This window comes from Maylandia zebra, linkage group LG10 (assembly GCF_041146795.1).
Source record: "Maylandia zebra isolate NMK-2024a linkage group LG10, Mzebra_GT3a, whole genome shotgun sequence".
Lineage (NCBI taxonomy): Eukaryota > Metazoa > Chordata > Actinopteri > Cichliformes > Cichlidae > Maylandia > Maylandia zebra.
Window position 1 is genome coordinate 579174 of NC_135176.1, and position 20319 is coordinate 599492.

General features: G+C 43.2%; 1 protein-coding gene across 1 annotated transcript in view; it reads right to left on the reverse strand.

Annotated features, from left to right (window-relative positions):
* The window catches only part of sim2 (SIM bHLH transcription factor 2), a 60049-nt gene that overhangs the window by 12568 nt on the left and 27162 nt on the right, over positions 1–20319 (reverse strand). Inside the window, exons 3-9 of the mRNA XM_012915725.2 lie at positions 11545–11634; positions 11196–11304; positions 4149–4234; positions 1893–2092; positions 1481–1587; positions 1071–1218; positions 839–992 (exon numbers count right to left, since the gene is read on the reverse strand). Coding sequence (XP_012771179.1) covers positions 839–992; positions 1071–1218; positions 1481–1587; positions 1893–2092; positions 4149–4234; positions 11196–11304; positions 11545–11634 — 894 coding nt within the window. The remainder of the gene's footprint in view (positions 1–838; positions 993–1070; positions 1219–1480; positions 1588–1892; positions 2093–4148; positions 4235–11195; positions 11305–11544; positions 11635–20319) is intronic.

The following is a 20319-nucleotide window of genomic DNA, read 5'->3' on the forward strand; positions in this document are numbered from 1 at the left end:
AGAGCAGGAGATTGACAGATGGATTGGAGCTGCAACTGCACTGATGTGGCTATATCGGTCCATCGTGGTGAAGAGAGAGCTGAGTGTAAAAGCGAAGCTCTCAATTTACCGGTCGATTTACGTCTCTACTCTCACCTATGGTCACAAGCTGTAGGAAGTGACCGAAAGAATGAGTTCGTGGATAGAAGCGGCGGAAAGGCCTTCTCCAATGGGTGGGTGGCCCTGAGGAGTTCGGCCATCCGGCAGGGGCTCAGAATAGAACTGCTGCTCCTCCACATCGAAAGGAGCCAGTTAAGGTGGTTCGGGCATCTGACAAGGATATCTCCTGGCCCCCTCTTGGGTGAGTCCCACTGGGAGGAGGCCGGGCAGCATGTCCCAGGACATGCTGGAGCGATTATATCTCTTGACTGGCCTGGGAATACCTTGGTTTTATCCCGGGCAAGCTGCAGGAGGTGGTCGGGGAGACGGAGGTCTGAGCTTCTCTGTTTAAGCTGCTGCCCCTGCCACCCGATAAGTGAAAGAAGATGTATGGATGTTCTATTTTTACGCTTGTATGAGCAGATATGTGTTGTTATTGTTTGTTTGTTTTTTACTGTCTTATATTTATTCTGCTGTAGACCACTTTGGTCCTTTCTGGTTGTTTTAAAGTGATTTAAAAGTAAAGTTGGTATGGTGGCTCACACAAACACAGTTTCCCTAGTTTTGTAGTTTGCAATATTAATATTTCTGTAATGAAACTGATATATTATTTTTTGCTATAAGAAAGGTGGGAAATATTTCATTTATTTCTATATTTCTCTGGAATCTTAATAATTTCTAGGTCACGTGGAAGTCCTACCTCAAGATAGGGAGCTTCTCTTAGTTTGGTCTTCATCTTGACTGCTTTGGTTCTGAATTGTCTGCTGTGGTCCAGAGAGGAAGTGAGACTTACACCACACTTAGTGACTTGACTCTGATCTTCAGATAACTGTAGTTCCTTGCTTTCAATGTCACTGTGTACAATAAAACAGGTATATAGTCTGCATTGTTTCATGCAGGTTTTACATTTTAGAAGGAGGCTGCTGACTCACGTGAGGACGTAGTTCACACTGACAATACAGTGAGGTCTGGATGAACGGCTGTTGTGGACAATGGTAGCGTAACTCTGCACCCATACCCAACCTCCATGCTTTGATAGCAAGCGGTAATACTTGGTGGTGACCTGACCCTTCACCAGCACTGTAGTAAACACAGAGATAAACTGGTCAAATCTCCCTATGTAATTATCTTTAGGTTAGTTCTTTTAATTTAGTTAGCATCTAAAATTATTATTTATTTGTCAGGCGAGTACTTTTCATCCTCAAGGCAAATACATACAACATTAATCAAGCTATAAATGCAAAATACAAATCAAAGACAATGTTTTAAACTCCTCACAAATGTTCACACATAAGTCACTCCCTCCTCCCCCATAAATACCACTGAAAATATTTAAACTTACATAAATGATGAGCGTATCGTAGATGGAAAATGTCACAGGCATGAACGTGGTGGTAAAGAGTCTTGTCTATCAGGTCCTGAGGCTCGTAGCCTGTCAGCTCTGCCACCCTGACTCCCCAGAAAAGAATAATAGGTCAGGGCTGATTTGAACATTCATATGTGGAAGTGAATCATAATGTTCATTTAACAGCCCTAAAATGTTTTAAAATAGCTTTTTGTTAAGCTTATATACCAATATTTTTTTAAAGTGAATATCGTTTAAATTGCTTAATGTATTATACCTGCATTAATCCTTATTACTAGATTTATCTTTACGTTGCTCATTTATTGTGACGATGAGTTTTAACAGGTGACAGAATATCATAATGTCATGGTTTTCCTTTATCTACCCACCTTCTCAACATGTCTCCTACCTCATGTCCAAAAAGATGAGCTTGAAGTCCAGGCTGGCTCTGAACATGAACATGTTACTATGGAGTTTGATCTCAGTGATACCACTGGGAGGCAGGGAGTGTCCAACTGCTACCAGGCCCATAGTCTGATAGCATGATTCATAGAGCACCATGTCCACCATGTACTGACGCACTTTCAGGTAGCCACTGCAGTGGATGACCTGGGAAACAACGGTAGGAAACAAACGTCAATGCATTCAAAAGGAGCTGGGACTTTTCCAAATCAAACTTCATTGTTTAACCAAGTAGCACTTTATGAAACAACTTTTATAGGATTAAATTTTGACAGTTAAACTATCATTTAACAAACCATAATGTTCAAATCACAGTCACCCAGATTCCACTGTGAAATGCAGCTTTCGTATTTGCGTGCATTTCATGTGGATCACATGCTCCTTTTTGTCGGATCTGATCTGGGCTCTAGAGAGGATGCTCAAGAAATATGTGTGCCACAGATGCACTGATTGTGCCCCTTTTAAGTTAACTTCTCAGACATACAGTATCTCAAAAATGAAATGTGTTCATTTAACAATTTAAAAACAACCCTCCTGTGCCGCTCCAATAGTAGTAGTAATAATGGTAATAAATATTTAATATTTTCAATATTTTAATATGTAAATATTTCAATTTTACTTCTATATTACTATAATATAAATTTTATAATATTTTTATAAAATGTAATTATTCAAATTATCAGAATAATATTGAAGTATAGAATTACAGCTTTAATTTAAGGGGTTAAATAAAATGATACATGCACTGGTACTGAAATAGCACTTTAATATAGCACCTCATCTAAATACACAAAGTGCTGTCTTACTACAAGCCTTATTCACACACACACACACACACACACACACACACACACACACACACACACACACACACACACACACACACACACACACACACAGGAAAGTGCTTTTAACCTAACACATGCCTCCTCCACGACTCCTCCCGGCTGCATACCCTTGGGAACTATACTGGAACCCGAGTTGCCCTTGATGCATCCATTGCAGTGTAAATGAGTGTCAGAATGTTTGACATTCATGCACTCCTTACATAGAAAACAGCAGCTTTTTGAATTAATGAGTAAGCTTATAATTAACTGTTTGTTTAGCATTTACATGCATGTGGACATTGGAGCACTTCGCTCTCGCTCTGCAGGCCTACTTGTTGTTCCTAGAGTATTTAAAAGTAGAATGGGAGGCAGAGCCTTCAGTTTTCAGGCCCCTCTTCTGTGGAACCAGCTTCCAGTTTGGATTCAGGAGACAGACACTATCTCTACTTTCAAGATTAGGCTTCAAACTTTCCTCTTTGCTAAAGCATATAGTTAGGGCTGGACCAGGTGACCCTGAATCCTCCCTTAGTTATGCATGTTTCGTATTCACTCACCTTTTTCACTCACTATGTATTTATACATCACACTGCATTTAATAATTCAGTATCATTAATCTGGCTCTTTTCTGCAGCATGTCTTTTGTCCAGTCTCCCTCCCCTCGCCTCCAACTGGTAGATGGCTGCCTCCCTAAGCCTGGTTCTACTGGAGGCCTCTTCCTGTTAAAATTGAGGTTTTCATTCCTACTGTTACCAGGTGCTTGCTCATAGAGACAAAATAGGACAAAAAGTGTGCTTTAAAGTTCCCTGGAGCTTGTGTGCTATAGCATACTACAAAAGCAATCCAAGAGTTTTGCAAGGCAAGAAAATTGAATATATGTTAATGGAAAGTAAGTCATCTGATTTCAAGCAAAAAGAGCATTGCTTTCAATAAGTTCAGATGAAACTGAAGGCAGAGAGACCCACAAACAAAAAGCCAATGAAGGCAGCTGGAGTAAAAACCTGACAGAGTATCTCAAGGGACTAGACAGAGCATTTATTGATGTACATGCGGACATGGGTTTTCATCCAAGCATTAAAGACACAAACACACAATGTGTGCGGTGTGTCTGTGAACAATCTATACACTGAACTGTATTCAAAACACCATGAACATCCAAGTCAGTTAGTCAATCAGTAAATCTATTACAAAGGACGGGGGTCTTTGTTTTTCGTTAAAAAAAAAAATGCTAAAAAAAGGACTGGAAAATCATCAATAGGAAAAGGGAAAATTATTTTCATGTCACAAAGGAACCAAGATAGGAAGAAATTAGAAACAAACGCACCCACTGAACTTTGGTGTCCTTGTTGGCAGATTTGTCATCCACTGGCTTTACATACCTTATATCCTCCACATGTCAGCCCTGCATTTCGTTTGGCAAGAACACACTTCATCCTCAAGAAGAAGGACCGCTCAATTTCATACTCTGTCAAGAAACAGACAAAAAATAGTTCAGAGGCATTACGCATGTTATATTATTTATATTATGTTCCATTTTTAACACTTCTTCAACAACTTCCATTTCTCACCCGGTTGCCACTGCACAACCTTACCATAATCCTGTCCAAAAGCTCTGGGACAAGAGTTTCTTAGGAGTACAGTACAGTAAAAAATTGGGGTGGGGGTGGAATGCTCTTACGAAAGCTTTCTTTGTCTTTAAGCAGTTTACAGGAATAGTGTCCAGGCTTGCAGGTTTGTGGAAAGACATCCAAAGCTGGTGGATGGTGGCTACTTTGTGTTCCATTCTCGATCACACTGCTTCAGTAATACTGAAGTCCGGGATCTGGAGAGGCCAATCCATAGCTGGTGGTCTTTCGTTGTCTTTTTCTTTCCATGTATGCTTTTACTGTATTGGCAAGATTTCTGGAATCATTTTCATGCTAAAAAATAAACCTCTTGCCAATCAGGTGCTTTCCAGAAGGTATTGAATTGCATTGTGGATCTAAATTCAAGCATTTGGTGTATCTTTTGTGTTCATAATACCATTAACTATAACAAGATCCTTAACACCACTGGCTGTACCCCCAAAACCATGACTGAGTCCCCACCGTGTTTACAAATGGCTGCAGATAATCACTGTTTTACTTATTTTCCTTTGTCCTCTGTAGATTCTGACAATGATTTGAACTAGAAATTTCAAATGTAGACTCATCACTCTGTAAGATTTGTTGCCACAGATTTTCAGTCCATCGCTTGTGTAATTTGGCATACTTCAGGTATTTCCCTTGCTTCCCTTCCTTAACCCTCTCAAGGCAGGCGTTGCCGATTTGCAAAAGTAAAAACTAACAACTTGATTACCCCACATACATATTTTATGAGGGTTTTTTTTTACTCAGAAGTACCACTGCAGGACTTGGTTGTGCATTAGCAACAAAAAGTTTAATTTGAGCCTGAGAGGGTTAAGAATGGCTTCTTGACAGCCAGACTTGCACTGAGATTATTTCTGGTGCGACTTCAACAAATAGTAGATGGATCAAGTGAAGGGGCAGATACATATCTCAGGTCGCATGTCAAGTCTTCACTGGATTTTTTTCTGTTTCATAAAGACAGAAATTTGACCCATTTTCATCTCCTGTACACTTTTGTTTTGTCTTCTACTTGTCCAGTTATCTCATTGTTTTAGGATATATGACACAGCATGCTGAGATATACCAAGTTAATAGCTAATAGCTCTTTGTGAATTGTATGGTTACATTGTAACTTTGGTTCTCTGAGTAAGAGACTATATCTATTCTTTTACATATTCCATATGCATGGGAAATGAATGGGAAGGAAGTACCCGAAAATATATATGCCTGCTGCATGATATCTACAACCCAGTGAGACAGTCTGGCCTTTGACAAGCGTCTACCAGGACTCCAAAGTTAAAACAGGTAAAAAGCTGATCAGTCTTCCTAATGGTCTGAGTGCACCTAATATACTCTGTCAAGACTCAGACAGAGCAGCCTGGCACAGGCTGTCTTCTGTCCTGAGTTGGCCTGTAGGGTTGGTATGGAGGATAAACCCTGCTGCTTCCAGTAAAAACCTGCAACAGTCTTTATGGACTAATCACTAATCCTTCTGGAAAATGTTATGTCTATCAGAACAGCTGTTTTGAGGGAAATTCAGTTCAAATCAGCATCCTTGAGGCTTGAAGGCAGGTTGGTGAAGTGCACAAAGGTCTGAATCCAAATCCCATAGGGGAAGTGGGGATCTAGACTGGTGAATTGTCGCCCTCTGGGTACCTTTTAAAACTGGGAGCTGATTCATTACCACTGAGTGGAAATGAATCACCTCTGATTCACTCCGGATGAGTGATCATATTGGTCACTCAGCTGGAGGTGAGTGACCAATATAATCTGTCTTGATCAATGCCACAATACCTCGCAGGGTAACTGCTGATTTGCACGCCTCCAGTTAGGATTGCAAGAACTGCAGGATGATCTCCACTGTAGCCTCATGGTTGGCCATCTGGTGGGCCATGCATCAGGAGCCAAACAGTCCCCAGTGATACAAGTAGGCAGTCCTAGTGGGTTCTTGCATAGACTCTTGCATAGTTTGTACCACCAGTTCTGGTAGCCACAAGGCAAGGAGCCTTTTCCTCAGGGGCCACACATCAGTCTGTGGGAAAGGGGAGAATAGTGTTCCATTCACCTAAGACAGGAGTTTCCTTCAAACCAGGAGCTGGCTTGTCACAACCTGGTTGCCAGCTTGCAGAGGATGTTAGAGTCTAGGCCCCCTTCCTGTTGATGTAGGCTGCTGTGACTGTAGTTACTGTGCTGTCTGTACTGATGATGACATGATAGCCTCCCAGTCTTAGCAGGAACTGCTGGAGTGCAAGGAACAGAGCCATTAGCTCCAACACATTTATATCCAACACATAACCCTGCTCTAATTTGAGAGTACCTTCAAAAGTGGAGAGCTCAGTGGAGCCTCTGTGGCACCAAAGTCCCTGCCTGATGAGACTGCTGTGGGCAAAGGCCCAAACTCAGAAGGCATTGCTGAACATGCCATGAGGCCCATGAGGCAAAGAGCATTCCCCAGCTGACCCAAAAGTGTAGCCTGAAGAGGGCGAGCCAATGTCTGAGTGGCCCTGTTGGAGTCCAGAGTCATACCTAGAAAAGTTGTGACCTGGGATGGGTGGAGCTTGCTCTTTTGGTAGTTCAGAAGCCAACCCACAGGCTGGACATGTTCTAAGAGCACAACTACATGGCTGCAAGACTATTGTTCTGAGACTGCACAGACCAGCCAGTCATCCAGATAATTCAAAATTCTGAGACCTCACAAACTCATAGGTGCAGGAGTAGTTGTTACAGGGACTCTGTGTGAGAACTGTCCATGGTATCCAAGAATCACAGTGGACATCGTCCATGGTTTGTCCCTAAAGCCAACTGTGCTGCCCTCTGCTGACCTGGTGGCACAGTGAGACTGTATGGAGAGTTCAAGGCCACTCTCAACACACAGCTCTGCATGGATAAGTACCCAGTTCCACACATTGAGGACCTGTTTGCATCCCTTGCAGTAAGTTAGACTTATCAAATGCCTAACTATAGATTGATGTAGAAGAGAATTCAAAGAAGCAGTTGACAGTTTACAGTGCTTTGAGGTTCTCGAAAAGCGCTATATAAATGCAATCCATTATTATTATTATTATTACTCAAAAAGAGCTATTCTGCTTTGTTTCCCCTTTGGGATAACATCATCACCAGGCTTATTTCAAAAGGCTATGGTCCAAGTGCTTTTTGAACTACCATACACTCATTGTTACCTGAACAATGATGCTAAGCTATTATGTACATTTCATTCCTGACAGTGGCTACACTGTCCTGAATGAATTGCTCAATAAAGAGAAGAAATGACAGTAGACATCATACAGATACAGAGAAACTGGCAACTCATTGGTAGAAAAGCTTGCTGCTGCATTTGAGAATGATAGATAAAGAAAGAACCTGGCATCCCAGTGCCAGAAGGGTTCATTACAGTGAACCCTTCTGGCACTGGGATGGTTTTGACATCAGGATGTCTGGTTCTCTTCACGTATTTGCAAATGCAGCAGCAAGCTTTTGGCACCGGGATGCCAGGTTCTCTTTCTCTGTCCCTCATATGCAGCAATAAGCTTCTCTGCAGCTATCACTGCAAAAAGCAGCAGGGAACCCTTCTGCCTTCAGGATGTCAGTTGTCTGCCATCTGTCGTTTGCACAAAACAAAAACAAAAAACTTCCTGATACCAGGATGCCAAGTTCTCATACCAGTTTTTTGCTCTACTGTCCCCCCTTTGCAATTAGAAGTAGCAACATTTTCTGGCTCCGGGATGCCAGTTTCTCTTCACTCTATCCCTCTGTCACAAATGTAGCAGCAAGCTTTCCTTTCTGGGATGCCAGCTTCCCTGCATCTATCAATCTTTCACAAAATCTAACAGTGCACATTCCTGGCACCGGGTGCCCAGTCTCCTTCACCATATCAGTCATTTGCAAACACAGCAGTAAACATTCCTCACACCAGGATGACAGTTTCTCCGTTTTGTTCCCTCCTGTGCAGAATGCAGCAGCAAACCCTTGTGGCACCGGGATGCCGGGTTCTGTCCTCTATTGCTCCTTTTAAGAGATCTGAACTCCACCATATGCATAATTCCTCAAGGCGTCCCTTTTGAAATCGGCACAGTAGTTATTGCTACCTTACCCAAAGCAAATTAACCAGCCAGGCATCCCCTCTCCATCTTCTGCCCCAAGACAAGCTCACTTAAGCGTTTATGACCCCTCAAGTCATTACTTCAAGTCTCAAAATCCCAGCATACATCACTGTTAGAGCTTCAGTTCCGAGTCAAGTCATGTTGCTACATGATGAAGGGTTCCCCTTAATCATCTATCAAGGTCTTTCGTAATTTTGAAATTCCTTTGATCTCTTCTCCTGCAATTTCTTCCTAATTTTTCGAGCTCATCCGCTCCACTCTATGGAATCCTCCACCACCTTATTGAGGCCATGGGCTACTTATCTTCGCTAGCCTGACTACCAGTTATATTACTGCAGAGGTCTTTGACCTTTGTAAAGCACAGTTATTACTGCTTTTAGGGGATGCCTTCTTTGGGGATCTGCCATGCCCAGGAGCCGCGGCCAGTCCCCTCCGAGGCCTTCCCCAAACTGCAGCTCAATTCATGTTTAAGCCATTCACCTTTGTCTACTAAATTCAATTCAATTTAATTCAATTTTATTTATATAGCGCCAAATCACAACAAAAGTCGCCTCGAGGCGCTTCATAGGTACAGAGAAAAATCCAACAATCATATGACCCCCTATGAGCAAGCACTTTGGCGACAGTGGGAAGGAAAAACTCCCTTTTAACAGGGAGAAACCTCCTCGGGGAGGGGCAGCCATCTGCTGCGACCGGTTGGGGTGAGAGAAGGAAAACAGGATGAAAGACATGCTGTGGAAGAAAGACAGAGGTTAATAACAGATATGATTCAATGCAGAGAGGTCTATTAACACATAGTGAGTGAAAAAGGTGACTGGAAAGGAAAAACTCAATGCATCATGGGAATCCCCGGCAGCCTACGTCTATTGCAGCATAGCTAAGGGAGGATTCAGGGTCACCTGGTCCAGCCCTAACTATATGCTTTAGCAAAAAGGAAAGTTTGAAGCCTAATCTTAAAAGTAGAGATAGTGTCTGTCTCCCGAATCCAAACTGGAAGCTGGTTCCACAGAAGAGGGGCCTGAAAACTGAAGGCTCTGCCTCCCATTCTACTTTTAAATACTCTAGGAACAACAAGTAGGCCTGCAGAGCGAGAGCGAAGTGCTCTAATAGGGTGATATGGTACTACAAGGTCATTAAGATAAGATGGGGCCTGATTATTTAAGACCTTGTATGTGAGGAGCAGGATTTTGAATTCAATTCTGGATTTAACAGGAAGCCAAAACAGGAGAAATCTGCTCTCTCTTTCTAGTCCCTGTCAGGACTCTTGCTGCAGCATTTTGGATTAACTGAAGGCTTTTCAGCGAGTTTTTAGGACATCCTGATAATAATGAATTACAGTCGTCCAGCCTGGAAGTAATAAATGCATGAACTAGTTTTTCAGCGTCACTCTGAGACAGGATATTTCTAACTTTAGAGATGTTGCACAAATGGAAGAACGCAGTCTTACATATTTGTTTAATATGTGCGTTGAAGGACATGTCCTGGTCAAAAATGACTCCAAGGTTCCTCACAGTGTTACTGGAGGCCAAAGTAATGCCATCCAGAGTAAGAATCTGGTTAGATACCATATTTCTAAGATTTGGTCACATGGCAAGTGGATGTTGACCACAAGTTGGTGCAGTAAGACAGAGGAGCTGCCACACAAATATATCACCCCAATGTGGCGAGTGTGCTAAATAATTGAGATGAGTTGGGGCTGGAGGTACTAAATTCACCTATTCCACTATTTCAGCCCTATTAGGGCTGGCTGGCTGGCAATTCCTGGTGGTTTGTTCTGAACTTTGCGATGCCAACAAGGCCCTTGACTGACTTCATCTGAAAGGTTACCCCAGACCTGGTCCAGTGGATGGAGCAGTGCAAAATGCCTTTCTTGAAGGTGAAGAAGGCTCTCTGTGGGGAACCACTGCTCCACACACCAAACCTTTCCCTCTCTTTTATCCTGCAGACTAACACCTAAAGCAGAGGCCTGCCGTCAGCAGATAAGGGGCGGTCAACTGCCCAGTTGTGTACATCAGCTGGAAACTGTCAGAACTAGAAACCTGGTATAGTACTGTTGAAAAAGAGGGCTTGGCAATCTGGTGGGCGGCACACTCTCTTTGTTATTACCTCCTGAGATGCCCATTCACCCTCTGCTGGATTGTACCCCACTGCAGTGGCTCTGTTGCATGAGAGATGCCAACACCCAGATCACCCAGTGGATTTTGAAACTTCAGCCTTTTAAATTCAAGGTGGTCCATAGGCTGGGGACTCAGGTAGTTGTAGCTGATTTCCTTTCACAGGAGGCAGAGTTGGCTTGTACACACAATCCGAACATGGGGCACATTTTCTTAATTCTATGTTGTTGTTTTCAAATTCTATGTTGTTGTACTTTTTCAACATGTTCAAAATAAAGATTCAATCAATCAGTCAATCAATCAATCAATGACCTCTGCAAACATGGGCATATATTATAAATTTTTAAAATATCTTTTGTATGTATATCACATCATAACATCATTGTAGTAGGAGGGGTGTTACAGATGGTGCCAAGGGAGGCTGGCCAACACAGACGGTTCTAATCATGCATCCCATACTTCAGTAGCACACCGCAACCGGAGGAGAGACAAGAGGAGCAGCCAGGCATGGACAGCATCGAAGAACAAACAGTTAATTCACTTCAAGAATAAAATATCAACTACCACTGTGTGGCACACAATGGAGAAATAAGGTCTTTAAGTACCTGGCAAGAAATGTTGCTGTGGGGCCTGGCGGAGACTCAGCACTGCTGTCATCTCATCATGGTCTGATGGGTGGATGTACTCAAATATACTGTTTCCTGTTAGCTCCACCTGTGGCACACACATTTGGAACATTTAGTGATTAGTTGCACAAATGCATTAAATTCATATAGAAACAAAAGAGTGTTCTATTTATGCCATGTCTGAAGTGTGTTGAAAACTCAGTTGTTACATGACACATGCTTCTATGTTACTTATACATTTTTCTCCAGATTGTTTGGTTCAGAAAATCTAAACTTATTCCTGGGTATACTAGTCCACATGAGAGAGTGCTGAGGTGGATTGTCTTACCTGTGACAGACCAAGGTGCACTGATGCCGTTTCTGATATGTACATGATTTTTCCATCTGATGCAACAACAAAAACAAACCCATCTAGAGTCTGAGGGAGAGAGCAACAATGAAGGTACTATTAACAACAAGTTATGTTGACGATAACTACTAGACCTGCCCTGAGGTCTAGTAGGACATGCATAGATATGGGTCTGCTGTTATAGTCCATAAGAAAATCTGAAGCCGGACTGAAACTCTTGAAATAAATAAATTCCTCTGTGGATGATCAGTTAGGTGTTTACAGCTAAAAGGAGGGTTGGAGATTGGCCTATAATTAGCCAAGACAGTTGGGTCAAGTGATGGCTTTTAAAGTGATTATAATTACTGCCAACATAAAGTTCATTAACTGAAAGAAATTTTTCATATTTAAGATTGATGAATAAATTAATGGTAGGGCTTCTTTGAGCAGTCTTGTAACAATACAGTCTAAGAGATCTGTTGATGGTTTGGAGGAAGCTGAAGTTAACTCAGAAAAATAATTTGGAGAGAAAGTATCCATCCATCCATCTTCTTCCGCTTATCCGGGGCCGGGGTACAGGGGCAGCAGCCTAATAAGAGAAGACCAGACCTCCCTCTCCCCGGCCACCTCCTCCAGCTTATCTGGGGGAACACCAAGGCATTCCCAGGCCACCCGAAAGATATAATCTCTCCAGCGTGTCCTGGGTCTGCCCCAGGGCCTCCTCCCGGTGGGACATGCCTGGAGCACCTCACATAGGAGGCGCCCAGGAGGCTTATCAGATGCCCAAACCACCTCAACTGGCTCCTTTCGATGTGGAGGAGCAGCCGCTCTACTCTGAGCCCCTCCCGGATGGCTGAATTTTCCACTCTATCTCTAAGGGAGAGGCCAGCCACCCTTCGGAGGAAGCCCATTTCTGCTGCTTGTATTTTCGGTCATTACCCACAGCTCATTACCATAGGTGAGGGTAGGGAAGTAGATCGACCAGTAAATTGAGAGCTTCGCTTTTACACTCAGCTCTCTACACCATGATGGACCGGTACAACGTCTGCATCACTGCAGCCGCTGCACCAATCTGAAAGAAATAATTTAAATAAATAGTAATAGCATTCTGCAATTCTGGCAATAAAGCTGATGACAAGTTTAGTCCCACTTCTGGGTCCTGCATTTTGGGTCCTATCCTCCCTCCCACACACAGCTTCTCATGACAGATTTGAATTGAATCAGTTGGGTTATCACGTGTCAGTACAACTCTGGGTCTTGCCTGCACAAAAGCTCTGGCTGTACAAATAACTACCATATACCACAAAATGTGACTTCATGATCAAATTAGTATTTCGCACCCATCCATGAATCACCACCTTATCATGATGGAGAGGTTTGTGTGCCTATAGGGGCTATGTTGTCTGGAGCCCCTGGTAGGGTCTCCCAAGACAAACTGGTCCTAAGTAAAGCGCAAGAAGAGCACAGAGATGTCGAGCTCAATGCACAACTGGAGGTCTACTGGAGAGGGGTTAAACTCTTTTGTTGGACTTATGTGATAACCACAGTCTGCATAACTAACACCATGTTTGAACATAATTTATGTGTAAGTGTGTATGGCAGCAGATCATGGTAGACTGAAGATTGATGTTTGAATTTGTAATCGTACACTATATTGCCAAACTTATTCCATCGTTTGCCTTTCATATGCAAATTAACTTGAGTGGGATCCTATTCTTAATCCATGGGGTTGAGTATAATGTCAGTCCACCCTTTGCAGCTATAACAGCTTCAACTCTTCCGAGAAGGCTTTCCACAAGGTTTAGCACCTTAATGCCTAGTGTGTCATATTTGTTACATACAGGGGTTTTTTTGTGAGTTTTTGAGACTTCAACATCATTAATGTGATCCTTTCCCCCCCTGAAAAACCTCAATAAATTGCACATTTTTAAGCAAAATGCCACATGTAATAAATATGCCAAAATTAAAAGTCATGCATGGAAATTAAAATGTAATTAATTTTTTAAAAGACATTTTTTCTGATGGTTCAATAAACTCCTTTTTTTTAAATGGTTGAGAAAGCCTGGCTTGCAGTCTCCACTCTGCCAAATGTCTTTTGGTGGGTATTTTGCAGCACTGAGAGTTTCTTCCAGTGGAACTATGGGGCCGTGCCTGGCTTCTGAAAAACAACGCCACAGCAAAATCCCCCTCCACCAAACTGAGTTGCTATCATTCCCAATCTTTTTCACCTTTTTAACAGTTACCTTTGGAATATTTTGTAGTGAGGTCAATCAATCAATCAATCAATCACTCAATCAATCTTTATTGGCAGACTTCATGTCCATAAGAACAAGACAGAAACACCCCCCCCCCCCCCCCCATAAAATAAAACACAAGGTATAAACCTTAAAAATATATATATGTATATACATATAAACATATAAAGCATTTGTAAAAATATAAAACCATAATATACATAAAACACAATTACTTAAAAGAAATCAATAAATACACAAACACTTCAACCAGTGCTTTCTCAGACTGGATGAGTAATGGGAACCACTCACTGTCGGATCTGTGAGCGCTAAAATTATATTGTTACTAGAGCCATCCAGTCGTTCTCTAAAATTGAACATTAACTTTCTTAAAAGTGTTTTAAAAGTCCAAACACCCACAGCTACAAACATCTGGCTGGCACTACCCCTTCTAGGTAACCTGCAAAGGATTCTCATCGCATCATTTTATGCAACATGCAGCTTCTGCATGCTACATTGTTTGTAGGATGACCACAAGGGGGCAGTATATAGCGGTGTGCAATACGCTTTAAACAAAGCCACTTTAACTGGAAGTGAACAAAAGCTGAATTTGCGAGCAATAGTATTTGCCTGCACATAGAGCTTACACCGCTGTCTGTATATGTCGTCATCATCATTCATTTGCTCAGTAATAAACCTGGCTGGAGCCTACAAAGCCACACCCCTCCCCCACATTGGACAATCGGACCATCTCTCCCTGTTCCTCACACCTAGGTATTCACCACTCATCCAACGTGTGAAACCTGCTGTGAGGACAATTAAAGTGTGGCCAGAGGGGACAGACGCAGTGCTCCAGGACAGATTTAAAAACACAGACTGGAATATGTTCACGCACACAGACCTGGACCAGTATGCCTCATCTGTACTGGATTACATCTCCGAAACCACAGACAGTGTCACCACCCAGAAACGGATCACCATGTACCCCAACCAGAAGCCTTGGATGAACCGGGATGTTCGTCTCCTCCTGAAGGCCCACAACACTGCCTTTAGGTCAGGAGATGCACACGCCTACAGCACAGCCAGGGCTAATCTAAAGAAGGGTATCAAAAAAGCCAAACACCATTACAAAAAGAAGGTAGAAGAACACTTCTCCAACTCCAACCCCCGACACATGTGGCAAGGACTCCAGCCCATCACACACTACAGGACCACCAAACCCTCCCCCGCATCCTCTGATGTCTCCTTCCTCAACGAGCTCAACAACTTTTATGCTCGTTTTGAGCGAGGGAACCCCACAACCACAACCAAAGCAGACATGACGCCAGACCACCAACCTCTGACTCTCTCCCCCACCGATGTAGGAGCGGTGCTGAGCAGGATCAATATCCACAAGGCTGCAGGTCCTGATGGCATCCCCGGGCGTGTTCTCAGAGCGTGTTCTGGGGAGCTTGCAGGAGTGCTCACAGACATATTCAATCTGTCCTTGGCCCACGCTGTGGTACCGGCCTGCTTCAAATCCACCTCCATCGTCCCGATACCCAAAAACTCCAACCCATCTTGCCTCAATGATTACCGCCCAGTAGCACTCACCCCCATCATCACTAAGTGCTTAGAGCAGCTGGTCCTAGCACACTTCAAATCCTGTCTCCCCCCCACCCTGGACCCCCACCAATTCGCATACCGCCAGAACAGGAGCACAGAGGATGCAGTCTCCATCGCACTGCACTCTGTCCTCTCACACCTGGACAACAACAACACCTACGCCAGAATGCTGTTTATAGACTTCAGTTCAGCGTTCAATACAATCCTTCCCTCACAACTCATCAGGAAACTGACAGACCTGGGTATCAGTTCCCTCATCTGCAAATGGTTACTGGACTTCCTGACCAACCGCCCCCAACATGTCCGGCTGGATAACCGCTGCTCATCTACAATCACGATGAACACCGGTGTACCACAAGGCTGTGTGATGAGCCCTTTCCTCTACTCCCTCTTCACCCACGACTGCAGACCTGCTGATGGTTCCAACACCATCATTAAGTTTGCAGATGACACCACGGTGATTGGCCTCCTCAGTGACAACGATGAGGCCGCCTACAGGGAGGAGGTGGATCGTCTGGCTGAGTGGTGCGACACAAACAACCTGCTGCTTAACACCGAGAAGACCAAGGAGCTCATCGTAGACTACAGGAGGAATGCTGACCCACATCCACCCATCCACATTAAGGGGATGGCTGTGAAGCGTGTGAGCAGCTTCAAGTTCCTGGGAGTCCACATCTCCGAGGATCTCACCTGGACGAACAACTGCTCCAAGCTGGTCAAGAAGGCTCACCAGCGCCTCTTCTTCTTGAGGACTCTGAGGAAGAACCACCTGTCCTCAGACATCCTGGTGAACTTCTATCGCTGCACCATCGAGAGCATCCTGACCAACTGTATAACAGTCTGGTACGGGAACTGCTCTGCCTCGGACCGGAAGGCGTTGCAGAGGGTCGTGAAAACTGCCCAGCGCATCGCCGGAGCACCACTTCCTGCCATAAAAGACATCTACAGGAAGTGGTGTCTGAAAAGGGCTGGGAAAATCATCAAAGACACCAGTCACCCATCACATGGACTCTTCACCCTCCTGCCCTCTGGGAGGCGCCACAGGAGCCTCCGGACTAAGACCACCAGGTACCGGAACAGCTTCTTCCCCACAGCTGTCAGACTCCTGAACTCTGCCTCCTGACATCTGACCCACGTTAAACTCATGGACTGAACATACACACACCCACAATGGACAACTGTACCCTCAAACACACAATAATAACATGGACTGAACCACCACTCACAACCACTAGCACTTTATATAGCCTCTGTAGAAACTATCCACACCCTCACTTATCTTAACTGCACTACTGTATAGCTCTGTGTAAATAATCATTCTGTACATTCGAAAATCTTTAATCCTACAACTGTTTACAACTTGCATAGTTCCCATTTCTGTATAGCTGTATATCTCACATTCTGTAAAGTTATTTATTTCATATTCTGTATAGTTTTTCATATTTATATCCTGTCCATAGCCTGTACATAGTTTGTACTCACTACAGCCTGTACATACTTATAGTTATAGAATATTCACAACATACTTCATACCGTGTTCATTATAACATACCATAATAGACCCATTTCTGTAATATACTCACATATCTATATTATTGCTAATATATATTGTAATATCAAGTCAAGTCAAGTCAAGTTTATTTATAGAGCACATTTAAAAACAACCAAGGCTGACCAAAGTGCTGTACAGTAAATACAGATAAAAATACAATAGAACACAATTTCGTAATAACACCTCGCTGATAAAAATAAAATAAAAATATATAAAACAAATAAATTAAACCTTTCTAAAAGCCAATGAAAAGAGGTGAGTTTTAAGAGCGGTTTTAAAAGTTTCTAGGCTTTTGGAGAATCTGATGTGAGGAGGTAAACTGTTCCACAGTCTGGGTGCAGCCACAGCAAACGCCCTCTCTCCCTTTGTCTTTAATTTATACCTGGGAACATCTAAAAGCATCAGGTCGGCTGACCTCAAAGATCTCCTGGGGCGATAAGTACTAAGGAGTTCTGACAGGTAAGAAGGTGCAGTGCCATTTAAAACCTTAAAAGCCAGCAATAAGATTTTAAAATCAATCCTAAAGGCAACTGGGAGCCAGTGGAGAGAGCAGAGAACCGGAGTGATGTGGTCTCTTTTTTTTTAACCGGTCAACAGGCGGGCGGTAGCGTTCTGCACCAGTTGAAGGCGATGTAGACAGGAACGATCTACATCGATATATATCTATATCACTAAAGCACTTCTGGATGGATGCACACTGCATTTCGTTGCCCTGTACCTGTGCATGTGCAATGACAATAAAGTTGAATTCTATTCTATTCTATTCTAAAGTGACCGAGGTATTCCACCTTTTTATGAACTTCAAGAGTTTTTGGGCCAGTTTAAACAAAGGGAAATTTAGCTGTTTATCCTGCTTGGTTCTACATATCAAAACAGCACTTTTAGCAGAATCGTACTTTATGTCATATTGCACACCATATTCAGTACAGACATTGAGAAGATCCTGTAACCCAGCACTGCTTGGACTAAAAACAACCAGGTCATCTGCATACATAAGATGATTTATCAATGTTTTACCTAATATACACCCAGTGTTACAGGCTCTCAGCTGTATGGACAGATCATCAACATATAGATTAAATAAAATTGGAGACAAAATCCCACCCTGTCTAACACCATTGCTGACATCAAAGGGGGCAGAAATACTGCTTCCCCATTTAACCTGCATGTTCTGATGAGCGTACCAGTAAGAGAGAATCCTCACCATGTATTGAGGAACTCCCCGTGTCTTCAGGTTATCAAAAAGTTTTCTGTGGTTCACTCGATCAGAAGCCTGAGAGGCATCAATGAAACACATGAGGACAGATGAATTTTTAGCCCTGTACAAACTGACTATTTCCTTGAGTGCATATATGCACATGTCAGTGCCGCGCTTTGGTTTAAAGCCAAACTGATTATCCAGAGAAGAGATGAACTCACTAACTCTGTCAAACAAGATTCTTTCTAACACCTTAGATAAAATACTGGCTAGTGCAATCGGCCTGTAATTATCCAAACAGCTCACTTTTGCAGCTTTGTCCTTCATAACTGGTACCAGTAAAATACACAGCACTGAGTCTGGTAATATGCCATGAATCATAAACCCAGTGAAGCAGAGCGCTAAAAGAGGAGCTAGCCTTACACTAGCATGTTTTAAATGTTCTGCCGTGATGTGATCCAAACCAGAGGATTTATTATCAGACAACCTATGAATGGCTTCATATACTTCATGTGTCCTTACATTTATTGTGTCATTACTCATGTCAAAATTGTCCTCATATGGTTCACTTTTTATACAGTTAAACAATGCACTGTAATGCTGTCTCCATAATGCTGCAATGTTATCTGCCCCAGAAACACCTTCAACAGTTGATGGTAGAGATGGTTTACAGTTATTAAGAGCTTTCACCTCTTTCCAAAAATCTGCCATATTATTACACAGCATTTTCCAAAGAATCCGCTCTCAGCATTTGCTCATGTTTAGTTATAAAGCGAACAGCGTACTTATATCTGGCATTCGCACATTTTTTCTGTTCAAATTCTGGGCCTTGTTTAGGTCTTCCAGCCATGGCCCAACATTTATAAGCTATGCGAGCTTCATCATGGTACATGGATACATGTTCTTTCCAGCCAGGTCTGATGTTAGGTTTCTTATGCTTATATTGTTTATCAAGCAGTGTACCACTTTCATGCAGAGCAGTCACTATATCATCATACACATGCAATAATCCTTTCTGTCATCGTTGTATTTTTACTCAGTTGTATATAGTATTTGTATTTGTATTCTATTTTTATCTTATTGTATATTTATTTTATTTTATTCTATTCTGTACAGTTGTGTACTGTATTTATTCTTATTGTATTCTAATTTTTGCCTCATAACTTTTGCACTGTCCACTTCCTGCTGTGACAAAACAAATTTCCCACGTGTGGGACTAATAAAGGTTATCTTATCTTATCTTATCTTATCTTATCTTATCTTATCTTACACGGAGCAGAGTAAATGTTTATGCACAGCATTCTTACAGTTGACATCTTTACACAAAATAGCTTCTTTGGGCAAAGAAATGTTGTTCAGATGTATATCGGTATCACTATGATAAGCTAAGAAATCATCTTCACCAAATGTTGACCAGTCTAATTTTACACTGGTAGCAATATTAGCAATATTATTTCCAGTTGTTGCTGGCATTTGTTCCACATTCACAGTAAAACCAAAAGTGTATGGTCTGACAGAGTTACCTCATACCTGATAGTCATGTTTGCTAAAGCTGCATGTCCATCAGCTGTACAGATACGGTGGTCCAGCCTGTCACGGCGGGGCGAGCTATGCACAGTAGCTCGGCGTGCCTGTGTAGCGTGCTGACTAGACCCAAGCGCAGCTACGGCTAGCGGTGGGTTTGGAGCAGACACGCAGTTATTCTAGTAACGATCAGTGCGCGAAGCGTGGCTTCGGAACTGTCGTTACAGACAGAGAGCGAGCGGAGCCGGGAAGAGAAAAAGGATTGAAGGGAAAAACACTCACGGTTGCTGAATCAGGTGGAGACTGACGTCGGCAGAGTTTCGGAGCTCCTGACACGAAGAGAATGATGTCTGAGCGGCGAACAGGTGGGTGGCGTCTCTCTTTTAACCCCGGCCCCATGATCAGCTGATCACAGCTGTTCACCGGCTGACAGGAACCCCCCCCCCCCGAGGACCGGCACCCGACAGGCCAGGACGGCGGCGACGGAAATCCGAGATGAGGGAAGGATCCAAGATGAAGCGGGACGGCACCCAGGAGCGCTCATCAGGGCCGTAGCCAGCCCAGTCCACCAAATACTGGACCCCCCGGCCCCGGGGACGGGAGTCCAAGATCCGTCGGACAGTGTAGACAGGACCCCCATCGATGATCCTGGGCGGGGGCGG